The sequence below is a fragment of the Eublepharis macularius genome, chromosome 11 (genome assembly GCF_028583425.1).
Source record: "Eublepharis macularius isolate TG4126 chromosome 11, MPM_Emac_v1.0, whole genome shotgun sequence".
NCBI classification, from domain to species: domain Eukaryota; kingdom Metazoa; phylum Chordata; class Lepidosauria; order Squamata; family Eublepharidae; genus Eublepharis; species Eublepharis macularius.
In genome coordinates this window covers 88161906-88185080 of record NC_072800.1, presented here as the reverse complement: position 1 = coordinate 88185080, position 23175 = coordinate 88161906, and the positions used below count along the sequence as shown (strand labels likewise).

At 47.3% G+C, this 23175-nt stretch overlaps 1 protein-coding gene across 1 annotated transcript in view; it reads left to right on the top strand.

The window, feature by feature from the left end:
- Positions 1-23175, top strand: part of CRHR2 (corticotropin releasing hormone receptor 2) — a 236114-nt gene that overhangs the window by 186562 nt on the left and 26377 nt on the right. Inside the window, exon 10 of the mRNA XM_054990967.1 lies at positions 17582-17667. Coding sequence (XP_054846942.1) covers positions 17582-17667 — 86 coding nt within the window. The remainder of the gene's footprint in view (positions 1-17581; positions 17668-23175) is intronic.

Below are 23175 nucleotides of genomic sequence, written 5' to 3'. Positions count from 1 at the left end.
TCACAGGTTGTGCTTTGTGAATGTGTCAGCACAGCCCCACAGCCATGGAGTTTTAATGCGCCTCCTTCCTTTCTACTTAGCTATTTTTATTTTATTATTTTATTGTATTAAATTTATAATCTGCTCTCCCCGCAAGTGGGCTCAGAATTAGTAACGTCACTCAATAAAGTCACAATAAAATACATTAGAAATATAAATGCATTTAAATACATTAGAACATGAGAGAGATCCATGCATAACAGTCAGTACACGAGGCAGCAGTTCTTCAAAACAGCCCATAAACCAAACCCAACCTAGTACGCCCCATGGGATGGGTGATGGCATATTCAGTAGGTGGGTTGGCAGACAGTCGGGAGATTACATTCCCCACACAGCAGGAGACTGGCAAAAAAGGAGCTCACCCATCCCCAACCGCAACCATATAGCTAATTTTGCCCTGGCATGTAGTGACGATTCTTATCTTCCGCTGTCCTAGAATGTAGCCTAGAAGACTTGGCATGGGGAATTGAGACAAAAAAGAGACAGTCTAGCCTTTAATCTCCATGACCCAGGATGACCGCCCCCCGTCCCCCACTTCTCTCATTTGGTCCTGTGCAAAAGAGTCATGCGGCTAAAGCAGTATATGTTCCAACGGACCCTTGGGTGGATGGATGCAGCCAAGCGCAGGTCATTGAACAGGGCTCAGATAAGCACAGCCAAAGTGAACAGCGGCTGAGGATGGTGCCCAGGGATGGCTTACCGGCTGGGCAGAGAGAAGCCAGTTTACAGGAATGATCATCAGGCGCTACTAGGAATGCACAGTTCACGGTGGAAGCTGGCCAGGTCAGTAATGTGACGCGATGCACACTGCATTTGGTCTGGCCAGCTGCCTTTTTGAAGCATCTCAGAGGGAAACTACACGAGACGCCTGGGCCCATGTTCTTTTTAAGTGTTGGGTACAGAACGCTTACCTGGGAAGTGTAGTATTACAAAGAACAGCCACTCGGGAGAGGAACAATTCCCGCAGTGCCCTCCTCCACTGGGGAGAAGAGTGATATGAGGGATACTCTCTTTCTTTCTCTCTCAATCTCTTGCAAAAAGACTCTTGGTTTGGGTTTTCCTCAGGAGCTCGGGAGCGGTGGGAGGGGCGTGGAGTAACAGGAGACAGAAAATCCAGGGTGGTTTTTTTGAAGAGAGAGACAAAGCTGCACTGGATTTCCTGCCTCCTGTTGTACCCTCCCCTCCGAGCTCCTGGAGGAAAACCCGAGATGAGCAGCTTTTTGCAAGAGAGAGTATCCCTCACACTGCTCTTCTCCCTGCCAAAGGAGGCCACTGTGAGAATAATTTTCCTCCCAAGCAGCCGTTCTTTGTAATACTACACTTCCCAGGTAAACTTGCGTGACCCAACACGTTAGAGAACACGTGCCTGGCGTCTCGTGTAGTTTCCCTCTCAGACAGTGAGAGGTCTGTGGCACCCTTTACAGGAAAACCTTTCTTTGGAGGAGGGAATGCTGGAGATTGACGGCATCTGGGTCATCCTATAGCTGCAAATCAGAAGGGGCAGAAGCAAGCATGTGGTAGGTAAAGCTTGTGACACAAAGCAGCATCAACACCTTTCCTCTGTAAGGTTTTAACAACTCAGTCAATGTCTTTTTTATTGTTAGGAGTTTTATATAATAAAAAAGAGAAAACATAAAGATACAATTACACAAAAATTAGCTAACCAACAAAAATAACAAACTATGCAAACAGAACAAAAAATAAACATAGAAGGGAAAGAAAAACTGTATAAACTAAAACGAGGCTTTCAATTTTCTCCATGACAAATATTAGTATTTTCAAGTTTTCTTTTATCTATGTTAAAAACAACAATTCTCTTTTTTTCTAATGTCCAAATTCCTTAATCCATAAATCCACAAGTCATCAAATCTTTATTGTCTCTTTCATATAAAATTCAATAAGGGGTTTCCACTCTACAACAAACTTATTGTCTTCTCTTTGATCAGCTAAGTAAGTTTTGCCATCTTTGCTAATTCCAACACTTTTATCAACCATTCGTCCAGTACAGGCGGCGCTGGGCTCTTCCAATTCTGTACATATAATAGTCTTGCGTCCGGGATTGTATATAAAAACAAAGTTCCACAGCTTCTTTCCAACTGAATATCCATCATTCCCGACAAAAAGGTCTCTGCAACTCTGTCGATGTCTGTTGAGAAGCGAAGCGGGGCTGGTTCTCGGATGGGAGGCCATCAGGGAAGATTTTAGAGGAAGGCAATGGCAAACCACATCTGCTATGCACCCAGGGCTCATTTCGAGGGGGAATGCACAGGAACCCCGTTCCGGCAGTTCCCCAAAGAGGTCACACGTCAGGTGGCCCTGCCCACCTGACTCTCGGCCATTTTGGGCCTGTTTTGGCCTGGATTGGGGCCGAAATAGCCCGGATCAGGCCTCTGATGGGTGGTGTATCACTCTCCCGCTCATCAGCAGCCCACTCCTGACCATTTTGGGCCCCTTTTCAGCCATTTTCAGCCCCTTTTTGCCATTTTAGGCCCAATTTCGCCCCTGAATGGCCAGGATTGGGTCCAAAACCTCCAGGATAGGTGATGTCAGTGGGTGTGGCATATGCAAATAAGTTACGCTAATGACACACTTCTGGTGATGGCAAGGGGTGTGGCATATGCTAATGAGTTATACTAATGAGTTCTTCAAGCTCTTTTTCTACAAAATGACCCCTGTCCGCACTTGTCTTGAAACCATCATGAGTCAGTTGGGACTCGAATGCACACGTTTGGGTGGAAGGGATGTGGCTCATCAGCAGAGCCTCTGCTTGGCATACAGAAGGTCCCAGGTTCAATTCTCAGCATCTCCAGTTAAGGTTCGAGTAGCAGGTGATGTGAAAGACCTCTGGAGAGCCGTCGCCGGTCTGAGTTGACAATACTGACTTTGATGGATGGTCTGATTCTGTATAAAACAGCTTCATGTGTTCAACTGCAAACATTGATTTCAAGACCTACCGGTCCGGACAGAGGGTTGTTGCTAAAGTTATGTTTCAAAGAGGATTGAAGCAGGAATAGGCAAATTGCCAGTTAATGTCTTTTATGCCAATCAACTCCCAGGCCCAAAGAGAGAGACATTTCTCCACTTTGCATAACAAAACAGCATGAGTTCTCTCATAAGCCCTAGACTTTGGGAGGGGGGCACAGTTCTACCATTGGGTTAAATGTAACCCAGCAATGACAGAGTTGTGGAGGGGTGGTGTGGGAAGCTGTGAGGCTGAGTTACGCTGAGAGGTGCCCACTCAGCACTGGAACCCCCTGGGAGATGCAAGAGGGCAGAGTCCTGATGACTGGCATCGCGCCAATGCTACATCACTTCCGGCTCAACTCTGGAAGTGACATCACCAAAGGGTTTCGGTGAATCTTAGCACATTGGCCTGATGCAGTGACTTCCTTTCTAGGTTTGCACCGGATTGGCAAAATGTCAATTTCCCCCCAGTTTTAGTCCAAGGTCAGAACACACGAGACGCAAGGGCGAGTGTTGGATCCTGCAAGGATCTCTGGGAATTGTAGTTAAAAATAAACAGCTGCTCAATGTGAATCTCAGCTCAGCTGGGGAGAGTCACAACTGGAGGGACTTCCTCACACTTCCTCTGTCTTTCTCTCTTTCAAAAGTCCTCTGGGAGCTAAGGATGAGGATGGGGGGAGGTTGGGAACAATGTAACAAGAGGCAGGAAAAAAGCCGAGGAGTTTTGTGAGCGAGAGAGAAACCCAGTCCCTCCCATTCTTCTTCTCCCGGCAGGGTCCTGTTATGCCCGCCCCCATCTCTGAGCACCTGAAGGAAAACCAGCTGGTTGGATTTTTGAAAGAGAGAATCTCTCCAGTCGAGTGGCTGTTCTTTGCAAGAAAATCCACTTCGCTCGGTTTTCCCCCAGTTGCTTGGAGAGGGACAGGGTTAGACCACCACTCCTACAGTCCCTTGCAGGACCAATCAAGTGTTCTTCATGTGAAATTCGTCTCGTGTGTTTCCACTCTGAGTGCTTCACCAAGCAATATCAGGAGCAGCCACCCACCCAGAGGCTTGAGAGCCAGTTTGGTGTAGTGGTTAAGAACACGGTTCTCTAATCTGGAGAACCGGGTTTGATTCCCCATTCCTCCTCTTGAAGCCAGCTGGGTGACCTTTCGTCAGGCACAGCTTCTTGGAGCTCTCTCAGCCCCACCCACCTCACAGGGTGATTGTTGTTGTGGGGATAATGATAACAGACTTTGTAAACTGCTCTGAGTGGGTGTTAAGTCATCCTGAATGGCAGTATATAAATCGAACATTGTTGTTGTTGTTATTGTTATCATCCTTGCAAGGAGAAGCCTCCGTATGCGTGCTGGCCACCATGAAACCAGCATCCAGCAACCAAAAGGTGTTTCTCAGGGCCGCTGTCACCCACGTTCATGACTACAGAAAGTATCTCTCCCACTGTGTTTTTCTGCTTTTTCGGTTTGTGTTCCATTAAAATTGCTCCTCCATCGCCTTGGAATTCAGTTGCTGCCAGAGATGATAATTCCGCACCTGGAATGAGAAGCTTTAATTGGTGTGTTGGTTATTAAGGCACCGCAAGCATAATATTGTGGCTCTAGGTGAAGGCGGGCAGACACGAGAAGGCTCAAACCAGCAGAAGCCACGAAGTTCTGAATAACAACCTGGGGCTGTTTTTCCCTCCCCCACCCCCAGCAAATTGCCTTAGCAATATACCCTGCAGAGAATGTAGGCGAAGGTGAAGCGTCAGCAAAAGAGGCACCACTTTTTCCACTGGAAATCATTTTCTCTGTGCCGCTTGCTGCAGTCGTCGCATAGCCGAGGATGAAAAGAGGCTTCCGTGAATAAAAAGAGAAGAAACTCCTGTAGTCAGTACTTCTTTATTCAGCCGGTAATTAAATTGTGGAATGTGCATCTAGCGGATGTACAGATGACCACGAGCAGAAATGGCTTTAAAAGGGGGTTAAGCAGATTAATGGAGGAGTAAAGGGAACCTAGTGAATAACGGGAACCTCTGTATCCAGAGGCTGAATACAGAAACCCAATGCTAGTTGGTAGCATTAGGGAAAGATCTTGGCCTCTCTATACTCTGTTCCTTGGCCCCCCAGGGCTCCTGGTTTGGCACTGAAGCAGTTCCTAGGGCACTGCTTGAAATGAACAAACGCTCCGAGGAGCGATCTCCACTGGCTCCGTCTTTTTAAACTACACTTCCTGGATAACATTGCATCTTCCTACACTTGATGAACACACAGGCATCTCGTGTAGAGAGACACTCAGAGCCTGGAGAAGGGGGAAATTGCTGTGACCCAGAAGTGACATCGATAATCTCTGAATCTTCGATGTTTACTTTGAGTACGTTTTTTCATTTTCTTACATACATTGCCGGACCATGAGCAGTGAGATGATTGTGTTCTCGATGGTTTATAAGTAAAGGCTGGTGTCAACAAATCTAATAGCTAAAATTGAAGGAGTGTGCATTGTATTCTATCTGTCCTGTAGCTCACTAATAAGTGTTTGAGCTTCAGGAGTTTCAAGAAGAGCGTTAGCTCTCGCTTCCACGTGGTGGGCCCAACGGGCTGGCTTCAATAAATTGCCCTCTTGGCAAAGGGGGACCTCGTGGGCTAACAGCAGAACCTCAAAATTCCCTTCGATTGAAAGTGAAAGGGGCAAGTGATCATCTCCGAGGTAATTTTCCACTTGCAACTTCATTTTATATGGGATTGCATCAGAGGAGACTAAAAAATAATCTATCAGACTTGCACCTCTGTTTGAAAAGAACGTATACTCTCCCCTTTCATCGATGCCGGCCCGCCCGTTTAGAATTATCATATTGGTCTTGAGAACAAAATCCAAAAGTTTCAAGCCTGCAGGATTAATTTTCCCATCTTTGGATCTAGAAGTGGCATCACAGCATAGGCAACGTTTTTTAATTCCACTGCTCAGCTGAGCAAGCGCGGGGCCATGAGCTTTAGTGGGTGCAGAAATGCATAACTTAGGTCCACGCTGTTATTCACTTATTTATTTGGGGAAGGCCCATAGCTCAGTAGATGTGCCATAAACTTCGCAGCAATCATCATGTCCAATAAGCAAACAGACATCGTTCCACAATCTTGATTATCTATGAGCTGAAGTCCAGTCTTTTTCTGTCTCTCTGCCTCGAACAGCTGTCAGGCACCTTTGCAGCTGCGCAGTAGCGGCGATGGTGGAGTTTCATTGCCTTGCTTTGTGGGTGCTTTAGTATCTGTGCAGTAGGTGGGCCAATTCTCCCCAGAATCATGGATGTTTAGGTCAGGTAACTGAATGGCATGAGGATGGAAGTATGCCTCCTGTAAGGCTGTGCTGATCTGCGCATGTGCAAAAACATCAATAAGTGGACAACCAACAGTAAGACTTTTTTTAAAATGCAGTATTCGTTGAGTACTATGGGAGTATGAGCATGGGAGGGGGAAAATAAGACTCCCTGTGTGAGAATGCACAGGTGTGAAACTTGGCCAATCGCTCTTCGCTGTTTGGAAACGCCGTCTGAACATGGGCACCTGTACCAGATGCTGGTAGTCAGTCATACAGGAGCCCTTGACCAGCCTACATCAGTGGCCCTTCCCCATTCAACAGAGATAGCCAATAGTTGTCCAGTAAACTGTCTCAAGCCATCTCTGGTATCAATCACCCCTTGAACCTTGGGAAAGAGTCCAGTAGCACCTTTAAGACTGACCAACTTTACTGTCGCATAAGCTTTCGAGAATCACAGTTCTCTTCGTCAGATGCATGGAGGGCAAGAAGAAACTGGTCAGATATATAGGTGTGGAGGGGAGGGGAGGGGGGAATAGATGCAATCAGTGGCTTCTGATAATGGGATCAGTTACTTCTGATAATGAGATAACCATTCATAGTCCCTATTCAATCCAAGCCTGACTGAGTCAAATTTACATATGAATTCCAATTCAGCAGCTTCCTGTTGGATTCTGTTTTTGAAAGGTTTCTGTTGAACTACAGTGACTTTTAAGTCCTTGATGGAAAGTCCTGGTAGATTGAAGTGCTCTCCCGCTGGTTTCTGGATGTTGCCATTTTTAATGTCAGATGTGCCCATTTATTCTTTTGTGCAGACGTTAGACACTGGACAAACCAGCCAACCTCTGTGCAAAAGAATAAATGGACACAAATCTGACATTAAAAATGGCAACATCTAGAAACCAGTGGGAGAACACTTCAATCTACCAGGACATTCCATCAAGGACTTAAAAGTCACCGTAGTTCAACAGAAACCTTTCAAAAACAGAATCCAAGGGGAAGCTGCGGAATTGGACTTCATATGTAAATTTGACTCAATCAGGCTTGGATTGAATAGGGACTATGAATGGTTATCTCATTATCAGAAGTAACTGATCCCATTATCAGAAGCTACTGATTGCATCTACTCCCCCTTCCCCTCTCCACCTATATATCTGACCTTACCCTCCATGCATCTGACGAAGAGAGCTGTGATTCTCGAAAGCTTATGCTACAGTAAAGTTGGTTAGTCTTAAAGGTGCTACTGGACTCTTTTCGATTTTGCTACTACAGACTAACACGGCTAACTCCCCTGGATCTATGACCCTTGGAGATCTGTGGTTTATTATAGGTCAAGTGTCCTCTCCAGCTATAATCAGGGTTATTCTGATGGTCTCTTTATCCCCTTCAGGAGCCATTTCCAGTTATGCTAGCCAGTGGTTTTCAGCGAGGGGACTGTTGTCCACATTTGAGAAAACTCATTTCTCCCCAGACGACGGTCATGTTGGATTTCTATCTTCTGTGTGTGCTCATTATTGTACAGCTCTGCAACTCCAGTGGCTGATCTACTGCACTATCAATGGCTCCTGTGGGAGACGCGGAGGATTGCGCATTGCACAGCCACATCTTTTTAAAACTTGTACAGATCTCGAGAGAGCTGTAAAAGAAATTAAGTGAAGAAAGGATGGAAAGGTGCCCAGTCTTGACTAAAAGGATGTGCGGCATAGGATCCATATGGGATGTGGAGTTCCACGGGTTCTGATAATGAGATCAGTTACTTCTGATAATGAGATAACCATTCATAGTCCCTATTCAATCCAAGCCTGACTGAGTCAAATTTACATATGAATTCCAATTCAGCAGCTTCCCGTTGGATTCGGCTAAAGCACTGTGGCTGGATCTTGGAATCCTAAATTCCAGTCCTACCTTGGGCATGGAATCACGGGCTCTTCTGCACTACGAACTTGTATTTGTTTTAGACCAGAGTTTCCCCCAAAACATCCTGGAAATTCTATCACTTTTTAATCCCACCTTTCCTCCAAGCAGCTCAGAGCAGCATACGAGGTTCTCTTGCAGTCAACAGCCCTGGCTGTGAAGTAGGGTAGGGTGAATGGTCACCCCACAGACTTCATGGCCAAATGGGAATGTGGTAAAGAGTCCAGCAGCACCTTTAAGATTGACCAACTTTACTGTAGCATAAGCTTTCGAGAAACACAGTTCTCTTCATCAGAGGCATGGAGGGGAAGAGATCTCACGAAGAGAACTGTGTTTCTCGAAAGTTTATGCTACAGTAAAGTTGGTTAGCCTTAAAGGTGCTAGTGGACTCTTTAGTATTTTGCTACTACAGACTAACATGACTAACTCCTCTGAATCTATGGAAATTGGACTGTGACTCTAGTCATTTTTTCTAGACTTGGTTTACACCTGCAGAGGACTAATTTAATTAATTAATTAATTAGATATTAACCCTCTCCACAAGCAAGCTCAGGACGGGTTACAACCAAAACAGACGATACATAATAAATATAATAAAATATCATATAAAAACATCATGTAGAAAGCTCAGATTTACCCTTTTGCCTACAAACCCTTGCATTTCCTCTTTGGAAACATTTTAAAAGGCCTGCGAGGATTCATTCCTTGGCTGAATTGAGCAAACACACAGAAAGTTCAGCTGGTACAGGAAAGGAGAAACACAGTACATTCTACAAAGTTTTCTGTTTACAATCTGGGCCTTTGCACAGTGGACGTGTGCGTGCACACGCACACAATCGCTTCTATTTTGGGTTTGTTTTTGTGCTTTTTTAAAGATGAAAGCTGTTCCTTTGGGATTCTGTTGTCCTCTCCCTGCTCTCACAGCAATCTGAGTGGGTCATTCTGGTGTTAGAACTATGAACACTGCTGACACCGTCTAAGCAAAGGGTCTGTTGTGTGGACTTCTCCAAAATTTGGGCAGCATTATTTTCAGGGTCATAGATCCAGAGGAGTTAGCCGTGTTAGTCTGTAGTAGCAAAATCGAAAAGAGTCCAGTAGCACCTTTAAGACTAACCAACTTTACTGTAGCATAAGCTTTCGAGAATCACAGTTCTCTTCATCAGATGCATGGAGGGAAGAGAAGAGAACTGTGATTCTCGAAAGCTTATGCTACAGTAAAGTTGGTTAGGTGCTACTGGACTCTTTTCTATTATTTTCAGGGGTGCCAAAAGAGCCAGGCTCAATCTCAAGAGCAGCGAAAGGTACCACCGGGTATCACTCTGACAGCACACAGCACAGCATCTCTTACTTACTTCATTTCTCCCCAACTTAAGTGGCTTCCAACGTCCTCCCCTTTTCCTTTTCATCCGCACAACAACCCTGTGAGGTAGGTTAGGCTGAGAGTGGGTGACTGCTCCAAGGTCACCCAGCGAGATTCGATGGTAGAGTGGGGATTTGAACCTGGGTCTCCCAGATTCTCCTCCCATGAAAGATCACACGCACCTGAGACGGAGCTTGGCTGCTTTGAAGGACTCAACAGCAAGCAGAGCTACAGGCAAGAGCCAGGATTTGCCACTGGAGTTGCTGGTCAAAAAGTTCCCAAGGCAGTGATGCATCCTTAGTCCCAGAATGACACCGCCTGCCCCAGCGGCCCATTGGCTTCCTTGATCCAGAAGGACTATAAAGATTTCCATGTCAGACCGCTTGGGCATCCGCTGCCTTGGTTGGGTTCATAAATGCTATTCGAGCATTTCCTCTCAAATTAACTCAGTTTAAATGCCATCTAATCCTTGGCTAAGTGATCCTTCCCCCAAACGTCTCTGTGGAAATTAAAAGGGATTTATTTTATTTTATTGCAATGCCTTTCGTTTTTGAAGGGGGCCTTTAGTAATGAAAGAAAGAGGAAGAGGGGCTGATGGACACTTAAAGTGGGCATTCAGAGGTGGTTTCAAAGAGATGCATAAGGGATGGAGACTATAGACTTTATCACTATGTACGTGTCTGTTGCTGTAAGCATGATCCTACTGGATAGTTTCTATGTTGTTTAATATGTCAGTTTTAGAATTGCTTCAGTTTCTGTGTTTTGTAAACCCTGTAGTGGATTTCTGCTGCTTTTAACTCTTTGCAAATTTGCATTTATATACCCTGTTACATTTTTTATTCAAATGTCTTTGAAATTGGCTGTACTGACTCACACTGTGTAATCCTTCTTGAGTCTCTGGGTCTCTCTACACGAGACGCCTCGCTGCATGTTCGTCAAGTGTAGGGAGATGTAATGTTAGCAGGAAGCATAGTTTAAAAAGACAGAGCCAGTGGAGATCGCTCCTCAGAGGGTTTGTTAACTTTATCTTCGCCTCCCTGCAGGCTCTGTCAATTTCACCTCTCTAGTCTAAAACTGTGTGGGATCACAACCAGAGGGCAATGAAGAATGGAAATGGGCTGGAGCTGCCTTCCAGAGCCGGGCTTGGACCTGGAGAGGTTATAATGGGCTGAAGTTTCCCTTCTGGCATTTCACAGCCTCTTCACACAGCTCCAGTGTATAGCAAAGCCTTTGCCCTGTTGCCAGCTCTGTTTTTTTAAACTACCCTTCCCGGCTAACATTGTATCTCCCGACATGTGTTCTTCATGTGTCAGATGTCTTGTGTAGAGAGACTTTCAATGAGAAAGGCAGACTATAAGTTCTACATTGTCAAGCTGATAAGAGTGACAGGCTTTGAGGTGCTGATTGGATCTGTATCCAGAAAGACGATGAAATTTAAGGGTTTTACTATATTTTCTGGATAGACAAAATAGAAATATTTGAGATAACATCTACATTGACTAAGCCAACAATGGCTAAGAGAGGAACTGGATGGGGTCTTAAAATGGATTTTTAAAATTTACAGGCAACCTGCAAGATTTTTAAGCTCCTTGGATTCAAAGTCAGTTTGCAGCATGGTTTTATGAAATGGCATGACAGGTGACATGAGATAATAATAAGAATTTTACTGTGCAGTCAGAGAACTTTTTGGGCGTGTTCTAAGTGTTTTACATAATTAACTTGTTCATGACTTGTTTACAACAGCCCTGTAAGGTAGGCCACTATGATTACCCCCCCACCCCATAGTGGTAAGGCACTGAAACCGTGATTGTGGTGGTTACTGAAATCAACCCATTGGGACTGTGTCTTTTTCAAAGGCTATCTGGAACAGAAAGGTATTTGCAAACTTCCAGGAGACCATCAGCGATGGGGCCAAATGGGCCTCTGGTGACAGGGAGTTCCAGGGCTTAGGGGTTGAAGTAGAAAAATTGGAGAAGGTTGTTTATTTATTTATTTATTTATTTATTTATTTATTTTATTTATATACCGTCCATCCCCAGGGGCTCTGGGCGGTGAACAGTTAAAATCGATAAAAACAAGAACTAAAATCAATATACAAATAATAAAACAAATTAACAAAGTGCAGTGGTGGGGAGAACCCTCCCCCACCCCAAAGGTGGGAGGCCGACATGGCACCGCCCCCTTCAATCACCAAACGCCTGGCGGAACAGCTCTGTCTTACAGGCCCGGCGGAACGATAATATGTCCCTCTGGGCCCGGGTTTCCATTGACAGAGCGTTCCACCAGGCTGGGGCCAGGACTGAAAAGGCCCTGGCCCTGGTTGAAGCGAGGCGGGCTTCCTTAGGGCCGGGGACCACAAGTAAATATTTATTCGCTGATCGGAGCGATCTCCGGGGAACGTACAGGGAGAGGCGGTCCCGAAGATACGCCGGTCCCAACCCACTCAGGGCTTTAAAGGTAAGAACCAACACTTTGAACCTGATTCGGAATTCAACCGGAAGCCAGTGCAGCTGGCGCAGGACAGGTGTGATGTGTGACTGGTAAGGTATACCAGTCAGGACCCGTGCCGCCACATTCTGGACCAGTTGTAGTTTCCGGATCAGGCCCAGGGGTAGCCCAGCGTAGAGTGAGTTACAGTAATCTAGCCTGGAGGTGACCGTTGCATGGATCACTGTAGCCAGGTCCTGGGGCATCAGGTAGGGGGCAAGTTGCCTGATCTGACGAAGATGGAAAAATGCAGACTTGGCAACCGCCGTGACCTGGGCCTCCATCGATAGGGAGGCATCCAGGAACACACCCAGACTCTTTACCACTGGCAAAGTTGCCAGTGGTGTCCCATCCAGGGCAGGGAGCTGGACCCCAACATCTGGCAGCCCCCGTCCCAGCTGCAGGACCTCCGTCTTCACTGGGTTCAATTTCAGCCTATTACATTTTCTGTATGCACAAAGTAGGATTATCTGAGATGATAATCCTATTCCACATCTCCTGCGTGCCCGCCAAACTCATCTCTCCAGTGCAGTCGGCATGTGCGAAGGCTAGCCCCTGCTGCTTGAAATCCTTCAACAGGCGATACCAAAGACTGCACTTTAGGAATGCAAAGGTAATGTGTCCCAGTGAGCCCAGCCCCTTCTTCATCCCAAAAACTATGAAAATAGCAAAAAAGATGGCTTTTCGCATCCACTTGCCATAGTCCAAAAATAACCGCATTACTCACTGCTGCTTCCAAATGACTTTTCTTCTGGAAACGTTCAGAGCTCTCCGAAGAGTTCCAGGAAGGGACAGACATGCCTTCGAGAACAGAAATGTCAGGGAACCTAATGCAGTCCTTCGCCCTGTTTTAGCTTAGCTTCCCAGAGCTTTGTTACTCTTCCAATCATGGTGCATTAGCAAGGAGACATTGCGGTACTGAAGAAGAAAAATTTGCGTGTTTACTCCAAGGACAGAAATGATTTCATTATTGTTCTTGACCTCATTTCTCTTAGTCTGACAAAGGCAGCTGCCACTTGGGTTAATATTTTTTTATCATTCTTTTCTCTTCCCCCCTCTCCATCCCTTCCAGCAATCAATATGGATATTTCTGTCTGCAATAAGACTTGGAAGTTCTCCATAAGCACAAAAAACTCACAGTCCTTTGTATATTGGGGTGGGGATAATGAAATAATATCTAATAGCTAGAAAATGACCTTACTGATTTTTTAAAAAATGATGACATGTAGATAAATAAACTATATAAAGAAAAATACAAGAGGCTCTAGAAAACTCATTTGGTGGGCCCCCTCCCGGCGGCAAGTGGGTGCTTCGCAGCAGCCTTGCGGCCAGAGTTGTCTGCAATGCGCCTGCATAAGGATAAAAAGTGAGTCGTCGCCAATACGACTTGCTTTTTATATAGTAGGACAGCCATACCTGCTTGGCCCAATGAAGAGGAAGCTTTGCAGGGGCTTCTTCACACAAGCTTGGCTGCAGTGCAAAAGGACAATGTACCATACATATATGGAGCTACAAGGTACTTTATCCCAGACCTGCTAATAAATCAGACCGTTTTAGGAATCTTGCCTTGAAATCTTAATTTGTCCTGCTTTTCCAGGGTGCAAAATCACGAATAAGTCAGGTGAGCAAGCCAAGCCTATACCAGGTTTTGATCTACCAGATTCTTAAGAGAATTGACCCTCATGTTCCCAGCTGAGTAAAAGCTGTCTTCCTAAGTATGCGGGAATCACTTTGCTAGATCAGAACAACTTCATTCTTTTCCAACCCTACAATGGGGTAGTGGCAGACAAGCTAGGACTCTGATACTATTCCTTGAAGTGGGCTGCTAGCAGATCTCATAGCCCTCACATCTACCATCTACCCCCTCTTGCTTCTGGGCTCACAGCTGGTACTGCTGGGGCAAACGATGCCAAGCAGAATGTTGAATTTGCCCAGGGGGGCTAATCCCGTGCCTTTCTAATTTTTCCTTGATAAGTAGGAAAGAGCAAGAGTCCAATAGAAACCTATATGACTAAGAAAATTAGTGGCTTCACTATATCCACTATAAGCCTCCCTCCATTAGCATTCCACACCCTGGGAAACACAGGATGACTCAGCCCAACCCCACCTTCCTGAGTAGATATAAATTACCTGCCAGCATCTTTTCCACACTGAGAGATCTCTGTCTTTTGGTGCTACACCTCTGAAGATGCCAGTCACAGCTGCTGGCGAAACGTCAGGAACTACAATGCCAAGACCACGGCAATACAGCCCAGAAAATCCACAACAACCAACGTTCTCCAGCCGTGAAAGCCTTCGACAATATAATAAAATTGCTATTAACTTTTTCACTAGCAGTTTTATTTTTCAGAGAACAAGAAGCTTGCAGATCTCATATTGCTCTCTTAAAATCATTATATATTATTCTCCAGTGTGGTGCATTGCAGAGTTATGTAAGCGAATAGATCCGATTTGATCTCTAGCAATAGAGGAGACCACAGAGGAAGGGATGAGATGGGGCCGAGCTGTGGCATAGTAGTAGAGCATCTGCTTGGAACACAGAAGGTCCCAGGTTCAGTACTTGACATCTCCAGTTGAAAAGACGACTTAGAAGAGGGTGGAGAAGGCCTCTGCCTCAAACTCTGAAGATCCACTGTAACTTAGAGTAGAGAGTAGTCTTCTTGATAGACCAATGGTCTAACTCAGATTAAGACAGCTTCCATGTGTTCAGATTTTTGAGAAGATGCTGTGAATCAGTGGTAGAAAGCCCTGAGTCCATGTGTCTTCAAAGGGCCAAGATAATATGGAATGACCTTGCATGTTTCTTTTCAAAATGTGAGAATTGTCTTACTGTGTGTATTTGTGTTATGATGTGCCATCAAGTCGCCTCCAACCCATAGCAACCCTATGAATGAAAGACCTCCAAAACCTCCTATCATTAGCAGACTTGCTCAGATCCTGCAAACCGGAGGACGTGACTTCTTTGATTGAGTCCAGCCATCTTGTTTTGGGTCTTCCTCTTTTCCTCCTGCCTTCCACTTTCCCCAGCATTATTGACTTTTCCAGAGAGTCTTTCTTGTCTTCTCATGATGTGACCAAAGTACGATAGCCTCAGTTTTGTCCTTTTCGCTTCTAGGGAGAATTCAGGCTTGATTTGATCTAGAACCCACTTATTTGTCTTTTTGGCCGTCCGTGGTACCCACCAAACTCTCCTCCAGCACCACATTTCCAATGAATCCATTTTCTTCCTTCAGTTTTCTTCTTGTCTTACTGTACACCAGTATTATTTCAAATCAATAACGGCCAACTTTTGCAGTCTCAAGGAGGTGCTCAGCTCTTGAGACAGTGTTCCAGACGCTGAGCACAGTTCTTGTGGGCTCCTATTGGCATAATCGATATCAAAGATGATGATCCTGTTTAGAGTTCGAGCAAGAATTTTGTTTGCAGCAAGTTTGTCGTTTTACTTCATTCAGATGTCATGTAAAATGGTGGTGCAACATCTGCATCAAATGATGACAGTTGCTGCAGGGGACCCGCTCTTAATATGCGCCCATCTGCTCCTCTTAGTGTTACCAGAGGATGGGGCGGGTGGTGCCTAGCCACCTGAGCCACCAGTTCCTACCTGAGCTACATATACAAAGATCTAATCGCCGCCCCTTTAGCAGTGCTATATGGGAGATACTAACATTTGCCTTATTTGGACAGACTCTGCCAATGCGATTTGAAAAAGGTTGACTCCCTGTCCCATATGATATTGGAATGCCCTTATTATAACTTGTATCACAAATTACGTATTGTCCCTATTTTAACTAAATTACCTTCCATTGTAGTAAAAGAAAATTTAGTTCCCTATTTGCTGATGGATAGAAATCCAAGGGCCCTGCCCTGGATAGCCCAGGTGAGCCTGATCTCGTCAGATTTCATGAAGCTAAGCAGGGTTGGCCTTGGTCAGGGATCATTTCGTAGAAAAAGAGCTGGAGGAACTCATTTGCATATGCCACACCCCCTGACATAACCTATCCTGGCTGTTTTGGACCCAATCTTGGCCATTCAGGGCCAGAATTGGGCCCAAAATGGCAAAAAGGTGCTGAAAATGGCTGAAAGGGGGCCCAAAATGGTCAGGATCGGGCTGCTGCTGAGTGGGAGAGTGATCCACCACCTGTCAGAGGCCTGATCTGGGCCGTTTCGGCCCCAATCCAGACCGAAACAGGCCCAAAATGGCCGAGAGTCAGGTGGGTGGGGCCACCTGTCATGTGACCTCTTTGGGAAACTACCAGAACTCCGTTCCTGTGCGTTCCCCCTCAAAATGAGCCCTGGCCTTGGTTAGTAATTGGATGGGAGGCCTCCAACGAAGACCAGGGTTGCAGAGGCAGGCAATGGCAAACCACCTCTGTTAGTCTCTTGCCATGGACACCCCACCTCAAGCTGTGACTTGAGGGCATTCTCTACCACCAGAGAGATCCAAGGACAACATTGGCTGTGGCCAAGTATCATTCCACTCTATTTTTCTTAAAGAAATAAAGGCTCCTTATCTGCTCCTTAAGATCATTGGATCAAAGAAGCTTGAAAGATAAAGAAAAGGAATATAGAAAAATCTCCACTTGCATATTATGAAATTATGTGGAAAAAAGTGGGACATGAAAGGAAAAATGTGGTCTTTGGATAATTGTTAGAAGGGGAGAATAGATCTTTACTGGTTTGCAATTACTGATGGAAATAGGTTAGTATATGTTAAGAAGAGTATAGTAATATTGAAATAAATATTAGAAATACATTTGGAATATGATAGATAGAGATGAGTATACTGTGGTTATATTATATTAGAGGTTAGGTTATGTTATATTATATAGTATATATTATAATGTAGAAATATTTAAGTTTATATAGTAGGAGATAGTGATTTAGTATAAATGATAATATAGTATAAATGAAGGGAATGGAAAACTGTTGGAAGTCAACTGAAAAGCGGGGGGGGGGGGATGGGTGGGAATAGTATAATGTGATGGTTGTTAAAAAGTAAGTATGGTAATTTATATATATTGACCCATCCAATAAAAATTCTTTAAAAAAAAATAGAAAAATCTCCACTTGCATATTGCATACACAATCCAACCGAGAGAAGCAACATTTAAATGAGACATCTTTTTTTCTTACAATATGAAAATATTTTTAGTACGACTACCAGGGGCTGAATAAAATCGATTCAGAAGCCACCCGTCAGCCATCCTTCTTTTCAGATAACCTCCTTTCTTTTTGCTTCAATACCTCTTTCTCTCAAGATTGTAATGAGCGTGCCTTAACTGCGTCTGACCATTTTGCTCTGAACTGAAACTCTCAGCAGGGTAGAAGGGAGGGATGAGCCAGGAACTGATCTCAAGGAAGGAATTCAATTTCATTTTGATCCTGTTATAATGCAACTTGCAGTAAAGATATATTAAAAAAAATCTTTTTCAATTGGACTACTCTGCAGGTTCGTTATTTGGCTGGGTGTTCGTCTCTTTAAGTTCATTGATCTTGCTTTCTCTTTTCCCTTTTTTCTTTTTTCAGATAAATTTTGTATTCCTGTTTAACATAGTTAGGATTTTAATGACGAAACTGAGAGCATCAACCACTTCAGAGACAATACAGTACAGGTGAGTCGAGTACAGAGCTATTTGCAGAAATCGTCCAGTTTTCTTTTTACTTATTATTTTATTTATTTATTAGACTTATAGCCCACTATCCCTGCAATGCAGGCTCAGAGCGGATCACAACCCGATTAAAAAAACAACATACAATAAATAACAAGTAGCTAAAAGCAATTTAAAACTGGCAGCAAAATGTAAACAGACAGTGGATTTCACAGAGCCAAGCTATAAGTGACGCCTTACACAGGTTGGACACTTGTCAGCTTCCCTCAAGTTTTGATGGGAAATGTAGGCATCCTGGTTTTGCAGCTTGGCTCTCCATTACAGCTGCAAGACCAGGCTGCCTACATTTCCCATCAAAACTTGAGGGAAGCTGACAAGTGTCCAACCTGTGTCAGGTGTCACTTGTAGCTTGGCTCTCAGTCCTGCAAGATCACTGGGTCTACAGAGGCTAATACAGTAATGAACTAAAACCAGGAGGGGGGTCCACCTCCACAAGGGGGCACCTGAGGGACTCACCCTTAGTAAAAGCCATGACTGAAACTGGCAACTGGTGGGAAGATTGGGGATGTGGGGCGGGGGGCAGCGCTTCGAGTGTTCTGATGTCACTTCTAGGGTAAACCTACGGGGGTAGGTCTAGGAATCACCGGAAACTCTATGGTAATGACACGGTTACATTTGCAACAGCACTGGTCCCCTCTCCCACCGCAACTACAAGATCCAACAGGAACATGAGCCCTGCACATGCCAAGGGCTTGGCAGCCCTATAAATGGCTGGGCATCCATGCACTTTATAGAAGGTGTTTAATAGCTGAATACTGAAATCAAGGAAGAGCCCTGTCGCACAGAGTGGTAAGCGGCAGTGCTGCAGCCCAAGCTCTGCTCGTGACCTGAGTTCGATCCTGGCCGGGTTCAGGTAGCTGGCTCAAGGTTGACTGAGCCTTCCATCCTTCCGAGGTTGGTAAAATGTGTACTCAGTTTCCTTGGAGTAAAGTGTTGATGACTGGGGAAGGCAATGGCAAACCACCCCGTAAAAAGTCTGCCAAGAAAACGTCATGATGTGACGTCTCCCCATGGATCAGTAATGACTTGGTGCTTGCACAGGGGACTACCTTTACCTTTACCTACTGAAATCAAGGATAAAAATGTCTGCTCAGAGACAAGATGCATATTAAACCTAGTCTTATATACACTAACTGAGGGCCAAGCTACACATGACGAATGACACTTGAACAGCAAGTGTATTTCTCCCTGTTCACTTGCCCTCCACTCAATCCACTTGCCGTTCAAGTGTCATTCGTCATGTGTAGCTTGGCCCTGAGGTGTTAATTGCATGTTCATATTTACCAAAATAGGTAAGAACTAAGGCTGCCTAAGGACAGAAGAAACAAGCTTGCCTCGATCCAGAAATGTAGTGTGCAAAGACAAACTGTGCCATCTCCAGTCTCTCAGCAAGGAACAAAAAATTAGGCAGAGATTTCGAAGTTACAGAGGAACCCTTTTGAGTTCACTGTCATGTGCTACCTGCAGTGTGCTTTGTTACTGGGTCAGGTTCCCACATCCCCCAGAGGTTAAGCATTTCCTTAATTTATCCCCAGCCAATTTCCATTTTAAAGTCCAGAAACATAATGCACTGCCGAGAAATACTGTGTGCGCTGCAGTTTACGTCTGGCAGGGCCATTATTAGCTGTTGGCATTGTTGGGCACCCACTCACTGCTGGGACCCACTCACTGGCTAGAGTTACAGCCCCCCCCCCCATTAGCAACATCCAATCAAGTTGTCTGCGCATGCCAACCAGCAGAGAAGCAGTGCTGGCTCGTGTTTCCCATCCATTCAGTTTGATTTATTTTAACATTGGACCACAACAAAGAGCTAAAAATCGGAGACGAGAGAGATTGAAAGAGATCGGAAAGAAATAAAAACCCATTTCCATTACAGATTGACTGAATATATCCTCAGGGCTGGAGACAATCAATTTCATTCCATTGCTGACATCTTTTGGCAACAGACAAAGCCAAGGAAACCATATTCAGTGTAACGTGCTTGTCGTCTTTGAGTGAGGGAGGGGGGGGATGAATTGTTTTTGGTATTGCGTACCAGTGATCAACATCTTGTAACGACAGAGAGGAAATAGCTTCTTCATGAGTTTGCAGAAATAAGACACTTCGATTGCAAACCTAAGCAATAGAAAAGAGCAAGAGTCCAGTAGTACCTATAAGACTAACAAAATTTGTGGTGTGCTCATAACCTTCCACATTCCCTGAGGCGGCTTCTGCATTGTGGAATAGGCTGCCTGGGGCTATTAGGAAAGCCACTTCTATCCGTTCACAAAATGTACAAAGCAGAATTGTTTGAGAGGGCATTCTCGAAAAGGAGTAGAGCTGTGGTGTAATGGATCAGCTCAAGAGGTGGTTTTTATTAGGGATAAAGACTTCCTTATATGAATGGCGTTGTTGCCTTATAAGGATTACATCAGTGCTTCGTTCTCCTGGCCCCTTCTTACATGCCCAGGGTAAGGCCTGTCCGGGGTCAGCAGCCCAGCCCCCAGACTTGCTGGCAGACAGCGGCAGGGGGCAGCCGGGAGACAGCAGTTCAGCTGCTCTGTCTGGCAAACAGAGCCAGACCCTGCTTACTCCAGGGGGAAGGGGCAAAAGGCCAAAGCCTCAGAAGGCTGGAGGGAGCAGGGAGAAGCCAGCTAGTCCCACCCACCATGGGGGAGAAAGGGGGCTAAGCAGGCTAGAGGAAAAGGGCCAAGGCAAGGGGAACAGGGACACAGCAACAGCCCAGACAGAGCCCTTACCTTCCAAGGAGGAGAAGCAGCCACCACAGCCCAGAGCCACACCCTGGCTAGAGGACAGCAGCCTGGCTCAGGAGGTGCTAGGAGCCAAGCCCCTCCAGGTGGAGCTGCCACAGGCATTCTGGGGGAGGAGATGGGTAGCCCCTCCCAGCATCAGTGAACAGGCAGCACAGAAGCTGGCCAGGGCAGCTCCTCGCGAGCAAGGCCAGACAGGCTCAGCAGCACAAAAGCTGGCCAGGGCAGCTCCTCGCGAGCAAGGCCAGGCAGGCTCAGCAGCACAGAAGCCGGCTGGGGCAGCTCCTCGTGAGCAAGGCCAAGGAGACCTCAGCTGGGGATGGCTCGCATTCAACCCCACCCTGCCAGCAAGGCAAGGAAGCCAAGAAGGGATTAGTGGTAGGAGGGAAACACCTGAGGGAAGGCACAGCTGGGCCAAGTCAGGAGAGGGAACAAGCCTAGAAGGAGGGCGGGGCGGGGAAAGGAAGCCCTATATAAGGTGGCTAGGAAGAGCTCTGAGGTGGTGGGTGTGAGTGAGGAGTGATGATGTGGAGTGAGAGCAGTAGGATGCAAGGGTGGAGGCTTGGAGGAGAGTTCTGGAAGGAGGAGATGGAGGACACAGAGGGTAAGCAGGCCAGGTTGAGCAGGCCAGCGAGTGGACTGAGAGGGAGTCTGGGTGAGGTATACCGCCCCTCCTTCCACAGAGCAGGGTCCTGCAGAGTCCCTGGCCCCCCTGTGACGTCAGGAGCAGACTGCCCAGTGCCACGCCCAGTGGCAGCCGCAGCAAGCCCTGACAAGTTGGTGGCCCGTACGGGGAAGGTCGTTCCAACGCAGGCGCCAGGCGAGGGGATGCATCCCAATGCCACTGCAGAGCTCAGACCATGGCTAGAGGCACACCTGGACGAGGTGTGGAGGAAGCTGGAGGCAACCTTCCAAGCAGCTCAGGTGAAGCTAGCACAGGCGGTGGAACACCAGATACAAGCCTGCACCCCCACAGCCACTCCACCCGTGGTATGCGCATTCGCATGGGAAATTAACCCACCAGCCGGCAAGGCGGTGCAGGGGCTGTGCGCCACCGTGAGAATAGGACGGCAGACCCTACAAGCCCTATTGGACTCAGGGAGCGCAGTATCAGCAATTCGTTCCCAACTTATCCCAGCTGACACCCCAGTGCATCGCTGGGTCCCGGTGACAGACGTGATGGGCCGCACCCAGCCGTACCCTATGGTCTGGATCACAGTGGAATACCTGGGAGCGCTCCGCCGCCTGGAAGTGGCCAAGGTAGCCCACTTACCGCTCCCTATGCTGCTGGGGAGAGATGCCCCGGGGTTCTCCAGGCTACTTAGGGAGGCAGCCGAGGGACTGGCAAACCCACAGGTTGCCCCAGTGCTGCAAGTGGAGGAGGCCCCCGACCCGGATGAGGGTCCCTCTACCAGACCAGGAGCAGGCCCGCAGGCCAAGGAACCAGCGGGACCCCTGGCCGACCGCCCCTTCTGCGAGGCCCAAGGGGCAGATGAGTCCTTACAGCGCTTGCGGGAGACAGCAGTTCGTGAAGAGGACCGAGTGCAGGATGAGCGGAGGTCCCAACGGCTTCCCCGCATTGAGAAGCAAGGAGGGGTGTGGGTCCGCCTAGCCCGTGCCCCAAACGGCCAGGGAGAGATCCGCCAGCTACTGGTGCCGGCAGCTTACCGGGCAGAAGTCCTCCGCACGGCCCATGAACACGCTTGGGCCGGGCATCTGGGGCACCACAAGACCCTGAAGAAGATCCTCGAGCAGTTCTTCTGGCCCTCTGTGAACGCGGACGTGAAGGCCCACTGCCGCTCGTGCCCCACCTGTCAGCGGGTGGCAGCCCGGCGCCCACCAAAGGCCCCCCTCTCCCCGCTGCCCGTCATGGAGACGCCCTTCCAGCGCATCGCGATGGACTTTATCGGCCCACTGCCACGCACGCCCCGGGGCCACCGCTTTGCCCTGGTGATTGTGGACTATGCTACACGATTCCCTGAGGTCATCCCGCTTAAGACGATGCAGACCCCGGGGATGATACGAGCCCTGTCCAAGCTTTTTGCCATGGTGGGACTGCCTGATGAAATCTTGACAGACCGGGGGGGGCCGTTCCGGGCCAAAGCCATGCGTCAACTCTGCCAGAATTTGGGGATCCGGCAGGTGTTCACCTCGGCATATCACCCTCAGACTGACGGTTTGGCAGAGCGTCTGAACCAGACCGTCAAGGAAGCCTTGAGGAAGATGACACGGGACAAGCCTCGACAGTGGGACCTATACATCGACCCCCTCATGTTCGCCCTTAGGGAGACCCCGCAGGCGTCCACTGGCTTTAGCCCCTTTGAACTGCTGTACGGGCGCAAGCCGCGGGGGATGCTCTCTCGGCTGGCGGAACAGTGGGGTCCCCGCACCAGCAGCCCTGCTCCCCCCATACCGGAGTACATGAGCCAGCTCCGTGGGCGGGTGCAGCAGTCCCAGGCTGAGGCCAACCGCCAGCTGACCCACGCCCAGACAAAGCAGAAGGCGGCCTATGACCGGGGCGCAAGGATGAGGACCTTCCAAGTCGGAGAGAAGGTCCTGGTACACCACTCGGTGTTCCCACGGGAGGAGGGGGACCCATGGAGGGGCCCTTACCAAATTCGGAGGGTGCTGGGCCCCACCACCTATGAGCTGCAGTGCGGGCCAGGCCGACGCCGACGGAGAACCCTGCACGTGAACCTGC